The sequence below is a fragment of the Geospiza fortis genome, unplaced genomic scaffold (genome assembly GCF_000277835.1).
Source record: "Geospiza fortis unplaced genomic scaffold, GeoFor_1.0 scaffold112, whole genome shotgun sequence".
Taxonomy (NCBI): Eukaryota; Metazoa; Chordata; class Aves; order Passeriformes; family Thraupidae; genus Geospiza; species Geospiza fortis.
The window spans coordinates 18457735-18465051 of NW_005054298.1; the positions used below are offsets into that span (position 1 = coordinate 18457735).

A 7317-nucleotide genomic window follows, 5' to 3' on the forward strand; every position below is an offset into this window, starting at 1 on the left:
AATGTTTCTTTTTATGAAGTAAGTTGCTGATATTTTCACTACAGGATAGCATGGAGCTGGTTCACAAACAGTCCAAGGCTGTGGCTGTTACCTGCATGTCTTTCCCCATTGGAGATGGCAACAACTTTGTTGTTGGCAGTGAAGAAGGCTCAGTGTACACTGCATGTCGTCATGGCAGGTGAATACAAACTTCAATTCTTCAAAGGAAGTAAAAATAGTGGAAGGATGAGTTCCTGCATGCTTTACAGTCAACATTTTTTTTTAAGTTCATACTTTCTCCTTTGCACTGAAGGAGTTCAGAGTGTCTCTGTCAGAAATCCAGTGCACTTTTTCCTGACCAAGAGCTTCATTAAAAAAAGAAATGGTTGGAATATTGAATTGGTGTTATGTGTTGTAGTTGTTTGTGTTGATGAGGACAGCCTAGGTCACCGTGGTTTTATTCATTTGAATTGTAGCAGAACATTCCAAACTTCCTATCAGTTTTGTAGATAATTGTACAGTAACATCACGCACAGATCTTAAATTGGCTGGCTGTTCTCCTGCTGTTCAATCTATTTTGAAATTGTCTGACTGTATCTTATCAATTGCTTTCTTAAATACAATTGAGTGTCCAGGTTTCATCTCAAATACACATCACCTTGCTGCACAGCTTTTTTGATTCCAAAATACCCAAAATTGTATCACTTTTGTGTAACATACTTCCCATCTGTTTCCCTCCTTTTTCATCACCCTTGATAGGAGGATATTAGGGATATATTGTTACTGGTTTATGTCTGAACCTCGAGCCCTTAAAGTATATGCAACTTCTCTTAATTTCATTGGCGTTTCATGCTTATTCCTGAGTCTGGTTTTTATTCTTTGGATTAATTGAAGTTGTGGCTACTGCTTGGAGGACAACATAGTTAAATGTGTGGACTGGTACCTGAATGAGTCTCCTGTCCCTAGGATATATTTTGGCATTTACAGTTAGTAGAAAATACATGTTGAACTTTAGGTCTATTTTCAAGCCTGGTCTTCTGTGATCCTGTTGTGGTGAAGGCTTTTGCAGTGAGGTAACATCCATGTAAGGCAGCAAAATCTTGTGGCTGTATTTAAATTGCATTTCAGTGCTATCTCTGTCTGCAGATGTTTGATTTCCAAATCAATTAACCTTGGTTGTATATTCTGAAACAGCAAAGCTGGAATCAGTGAGATGTTTGAAGGACACCAGGGACCAATCACAGGTATCAACTGCCATGCAGCAGTTGGACCTGTAGACTTCTCACATCTTTTTGTCACCTCTTCTTTTGACTGGACAGTAAAGCTTTGGACAACGAAGGTAACTTAGATAGTTCAGTGGTTTTCTTCATAGCCCTTGACACAAGGTGGTGCTATAATGTAAGCTACTTAAGGAAGTTCACAAACCTGAAGTCAAATTGTGTGAAGTTCTGAGGTTCTTAGCTGCAGTCCTGCAAAGAGGAAACAGCTGATGAGCAGAACTAAGATTAACAGCATAAAACGTCGCTTTCAGCTTGAACATCATTTGTGTATTTCTGATCCATTCTTTTCAACTTTTGCCCTTTGTTATCAACAATGATTACAATGTAATCAAATGTAAATCATGTTATAAAGTCAATTATCTCATATATTCATAAGGCAAATGTTTTGCTACAATTTTTTGGAGGAATAAGGGACAGCACCAAAACTAATGTCAACTAAACTTGATGAGGTCACCAATGAAATATCTGTCATTTCCATTGCCAGAATTACTTCTTTCTCTGTTAGACTGATGCCCTGAGGAATGCAAAGCAGAGGAAGCAGAGTTAAAATCTCTGTGTAATAGTCACTGAATTATCATTGCCTTGATTTACAAGATTCTTAAATCATTAAATTTACAATTTATAATTGGCTTGCTATTGATTGTTTTATAGCAGCAGCCAGAAAAATGGGCTGCCTGCTTTGGAAAAAAAAGCATACCTTTAATAATAAAAAGCTTTAGGTTTTGGCTGATTTTTGCAGTGGCATTTTTTAAAGAAAGTCAAAATGCAAACCACTTTTTACTTATTGCTGGTACTACTGTTGAACAGGTATTTTGCCTTACCTGTTAGTTTTATAATTTTGAAATGTAGGGTTTGGGTATCACATTGTTATCTTTGCTTCTTTTCAGAATAACAAACCTCTCTACTCCTTTGAAGACAATTCTGATTATGTTTATGATGTGATGTGGTCTCCAACTCACCCTGCCTTGTTTGCCTGTGTGGATGGGATGGGCAGGCTTGACCTGTGGAATCTCAATAATGATACTGAGGTGAGAAGTCAGGTTAACTGTCAAATGCAGCTGGAAAATTGTTTGTACTCTTAAAAAGTTGGGTGTTTACCATAGTTTGTGGGTTTTTTTTACCACAGCTTGTTTTTTTGCTGTTATTTTTAAATATTCTGTTGTTCCAGTAGTTTCTGTGTAGTAGATAGCATTCTTTGATTACAGGATTACAAATGACTCCTCTTAACAGCAGTAATTAAATTGTTTTACCTATAACAAGAGAGCAAAGCATCTGTTGGTGTAACACTGATCCATGTTGTGAAAGTGATTATAGACCTCCCACCCTGAGGCCTTGTCAGCCTACAGCTTAACAGTGTGAACAAACCTGTTACCACACACCACTGCTGTTCCTATTGCCACAGTAATACTGCAGTGAAAGGGCCATTTGTTCCTAACTTAGTGAATTGAGTGTTTGCTTTTCTGATGTGGCTTATAAACTTCATTATAGTGGAAACCTTTTCCAAAATTTGCTGGAGGAAGATCAGAGGAGAAACCTTGACAGATACTTAGTACCTAAATTTCAGTACCTGAAAACTACACATAGGAGAAAGTTGTAGGACCAACCATATGCCAGCCTATGGCTTTAAATTGGAATTACCTGTTCTAGCCTTTTGGACAGGGCTTGACCTGCCAAAACAGCTGCTTTCATCTCTGTCCTGTGTCATCATCTTCCTGAGATCCCAGGGTGCCTTGTCACTGCCTGAAAGCATGTCTGGGCCTCCCGTCCCACAAGAAAAGTGCAGATGAGCCTTTTGATAGCCGATGTTTGTACTTTGGCCAAGGGACAGATGTTTTGGTCATGTCACTGGTGATAGCTTAAGGCCACTGAGGTGTTTGTGTTGTGAACCATGTCTTTGATCTGTGTACCGTGCACCAGTTGAAGTGTTGGGCACTTCTTTTGCTGCAGCACAGATGCCCCGGGTGTGTTCCGTTATCTTTAGCTTATGGATACCTGATGCATTTTTAGCAATGTGTTTGAAATTGGTGCAGGTGCCCACTGCAAGCATCGCCGTGGAGGGCAATCCTGCTCTGAACCGTGTGAGATGGACACATTCTGGGAGAGAGATTGCTGTAGGAGATTCAGAGGGACAAATAGTTATATATGACGTGGGAGAGGTATGTATGTCATGCATTGTGCAAAGTGTATTGCAAACACTCGGGTTTCTTTATTTAGCAGCTTGCCTTTCATTTTTTTCTCCTGTCATTAGAGGAAGAATAATTAAGTTTCATTTGTATTTTTGAATTAATATTTCCTAGTAGTGTTTTATTTAAGGTGTTCTAGCGTAACTTTTTAGCATGCTGTCATCCAGTCAAAAAGAAAAAGCTTTACTTTAAGGCTGTTGGAATAAAAATCAGTGGTTTTTTAACAGAAATTTTATCTTCTATTTAACTGTGGCGCATGTGAATTCTGATCCTAGCTTGAGAAAAAACAAACAAAATATTTTGTAGTGGAGCAGCCTTGATTTTGTTCTTACAGGGAAGGGGTTGCTCTTGCAAGTATGTGTACTGCAGTAGTACAGGGCTAATGGATGAGGATATAGCTTTAGCATTCCCTTTGAAGGCAGTCTCTCAGGTGGACATACATAGCACAAGCTTATAATAATGTGATTTTATACTTCAGTGCAGGAGTCTCAAATTCTGCTTCTTTATTAGTTAGAGCTTTTGATGCTTAGACTAAAATAAAGGTAAGCTTCTCTGGAACGGGAACCTCTTGTGAACATGATGGACGTGCTGTGCCATTCAGCAGGGGCTGAGCTTTGTTTCTCAGGAGGTTTCAGTAACACTGTCTGTCACAGCAAATCGCCGTTCCCCGCGGGGACGAGTGGACGCGCTTTGGGCGGACGCTGGCAGAGATCAACGCCAACAGGGCCGACGCCGAGGAGGAGGCTGCGACCCGCATCCCGGCCTAGAGCTGCCTGCCTGCCTGCAGGGGAGGTAAACCCCACAGGGTCAGCTCTAATCACAGCACAGGGAGGAAGAGATGGATCAACAATGGACTTTGAAATGTATTAAGATCACTGAAAATCAGATCTTGCATTGTTTTGTTTTATATATGAATTACAAGCACATTCTTGGATCTGTGTAACTTTTAATACACTTTGACTTTGCAGGGATCTTCTTTTGCTGAAACACTAACCTGGTATAAATTTGCTACTTGGCTTCTGTAAAGTCCAATCTGAAACAGTATCTTTCTGAAAAGTAAAAGTTTTGCTCCTAAAACTTTCTGTATTACAGACTAACCTTCATTAGGTAGTAAATCTCTGAAGCATTCTTTACTTTGAACTCTTCAAATTACCCATGATATGCATGCATATGTTCCAAGTTTCATTGTTTATATATAGATAAGCCTCAGACTCTGGTAGTGGGTAATATATGTGAATAAAAATTTGTCTGTAGTTAGAAACTTATGTGATAATCAGACCTGAATTAATGAAATACATATTTAATACCAATTTCCTTTTGTTTGAATTGGTGCATTAAAAAGTGAGACTGATTCATAAATAAATACTATATGAGCACGTGTCAGCTGCCCTGACCTCTAATCTGTGTCCCTGCAGTAGTTCAAAGCTTCTGGGAGCTGATCCTGTTGTTTTACTCCCACATCACAGGCTTGTTTTCTACCCTCAGCCACCCCTTACTGCCATGGCAATTGGCCAGTAGCAAAAAGGCTCCTGCAAATTTTACTTTCCCAAAGGATAAGGAACTAGACTTAATTTCTATAGTATGATGATTTTCATTCTGTTAACTACAGACTTGCTACTAGTTTTCTGTACTAAGTTCAAGATTATTATTATTATTGATTTTGAACATTTTTATTGAAACAAGACTTCTTAATGCCTTGAAACAGAATGGTTGTAATTTCTGTTAAAGGTTACTTTTTTTTTCTTTCTTAGCACATTATGAAGTTTTCTATCACGATGGGTTGCAGGGGGGCTGTTTCTTTTGGGTTGTTTTTTTTTTAATAAATACTGTGAGTTTTACTAATTAGGCACTAAATCAGTTTTTTATTCTTTAATTTAGGACTCTACATTAGTTCTTAATGTGTTATAAGCTTATTGTTTTGCCATAAAAGCTGGTTTTATATGCTTAAAAATTGGAAATAGGTTTATATTCCTCAATCAGTTTCATGTTTAACTTTTCTGTTTAGTTTTGAGGGTTTTTTTTTCTCTTTTTTCTCTTAGTTCTGTTATTATGAGCAGCTTGTGGAGACACAGCAGTAACAACAATTGTTTCTTCAGGAAGTGTTCTTTTTTGGTGGGTCTGGAAGTAAAATGTGTTTAAGCTTCCATTGGTGTTAGTATTTCAAGAGTGTGTGTCCCTCCCTTTCCAACACAGCCATGCTGCTCCTGGTGCAGACATTTATCCTGTGTGTTCTCCTCAACCCTGCAGCAGCAGCTGTCTTCAGCTGAGAAGCATGTGAACTATGTAAGAACAGGCACAGCATGAGATGGTTTGTACCTTTGGGCAGAGGAATTCTTAACAGCAGAAGTTCTCTTGGTTTGATGGTTTTAAAGGGAGGGGCTGCTTGGGTTTTGGTTGGTTGTTCTTGTGGGGCTTTTCAAGATTACTTTTCACTGAATACATTTCCCTCCCACTTTTATTTTCAGACATCCAGTAGGTAAGGCTTTCTTTCACATACATGCAGCTCACATGGCATTAGTTTTGTGTAGTTTCAACCTTCTAATAATTCTCAATTATTAAATTTAATACTACTCTATCTTTATTCCTGCTTGTGGTCCTCCCTCACAGAATAGCTGAGTACAGATCAAAAATGCAAAAGCCATACCTGCAACGTTAAGACCAAAAGTGATGCTAGATGCTATAAATATAAGGATTCTGGGAGTCAAACTGTCTGGTTTTGGAGCTGTAAGAAATACAAATGCTGTTGTGCATTGTCAGGTCTCCTAAGCCTTGATCAAGGCAGTCAACAAGCTGTGACTAAGATTAAATGCAGTGGGGTCCCCACCATTTTTGTCTCTATTTAGAAAAGCGCAACAGAGAATTCATAGCTACAGAAGAGAGTTCCCAGAAGCCTGTCTCTATCCAGAAAACAGGACAGAACAAGAAATTGCTTAAACACAATACAACAAATAAAGAAGGAAGCCTTCTAATGGGGTTATTCATATTGCAGAAAAGTGATCAAACTTCTAAGGTCAGTGTATTGTCACCTCTGGCTCACTACATATTATTCAGCACCCAAATAATTTTTAGCTTCCTTAGAGGCTAGAGCTGGAGAAAGGCTGGTCTGTGTAGTGTTCAGTTCTTAATAAGCCATTTCTTCATAAACTGGCTTAATCCCTGATGGGCCTGTTGTTACCTAAGTAAAAAAACAGAACCTGACATCAGTTTATACCCTTTGGATATGGTCTATTCCAGGATGTTTAACCCTGTAAGAAACATGTCAAACTTCAGTACGCAAGGCTGATAACCACCCATCTCATCTCTGGCCGCAAGGACAGCGTGATTAATTTTCTTCCACAACAGCAGAAATTTCAACTCCCTTATTTCTTCTGACATTTTTGCATTTCAGTATTATACCCAGGAAACTTTTGGTGGACACTAAGCCAGAAATAGTTCAGCCTTTCACTTTCTCTTCTTCCTTTACTTTCACTTACCTGTAAATATAAACAATGAGTTTTGCATATAAAATTAATACAAAAGTAAGTAGGTTTACAGAATAACCTAATCTCATGGTAAAACAATCTAGAAATAAAGAGAATACTTTCAATTTTTTGTAACAAGTTTTCTATTCAGGGAAAAAAAAGCACTCTGAGTAATAAACTCTGTAAAAATTCTTGAGTGTGCCAGTAATTGGCAAATCTCTCATTGTATTTTGAATATGCTACCACAGAAGTAGTATCTATTACACATTTAGTATTGCCATGTATTTTGAGAGAATTCCTTGTCACAAAGTAGTGCTGCAAAATAAAACATTGCATGTGCTCATCTAATTACCAGGTTCTCTAACACAAGCCAGCACACTGCATTTCAATTCCTTTGCTGTAAAAAGCAGTGGA

At 38.3% G+C, this 7317-nt stretch overlaps 1 protein-coding gene across 6 annotated transcripts in view; it reads left to right on the forward strand.

Moving 5' to 3' along the window:
• The window catches only part of DYNC1I2 (dynein cytoplasmic 1 intermediate chain 2), a 28631-nt gene extending 22614 nt beyond the window's left edge, over positions 1–6017 (forward strand). For all 6 annotated transcript variants that reach the window (XM_005415855.2, XM_005415859.2, XM_031057318.1 and 3 more), the window contains 5 exons: positions 45–178; positions 1174–1318; positions 2147–2287; positions 3290–3415; positions 4096–6017. In XM_005415855.2, coding sequence (XP_005415912.1) covers positions 45–178; positions 1174–1318; positions 2147–2287; positions 3290–3415; positions 4096–4209 — 660 coding nt within the window. In that variant the 3' untranslated portion in view covers positions 4210–6017. The remainder of the gene's footprint in view (positions 1–44; positions 179–1173; positions 1319–2146; positions 2288–3289; positions 3416–4095) is intronic.
• Positions 6018–7317: the final 1300 nt, after the last annotated feature.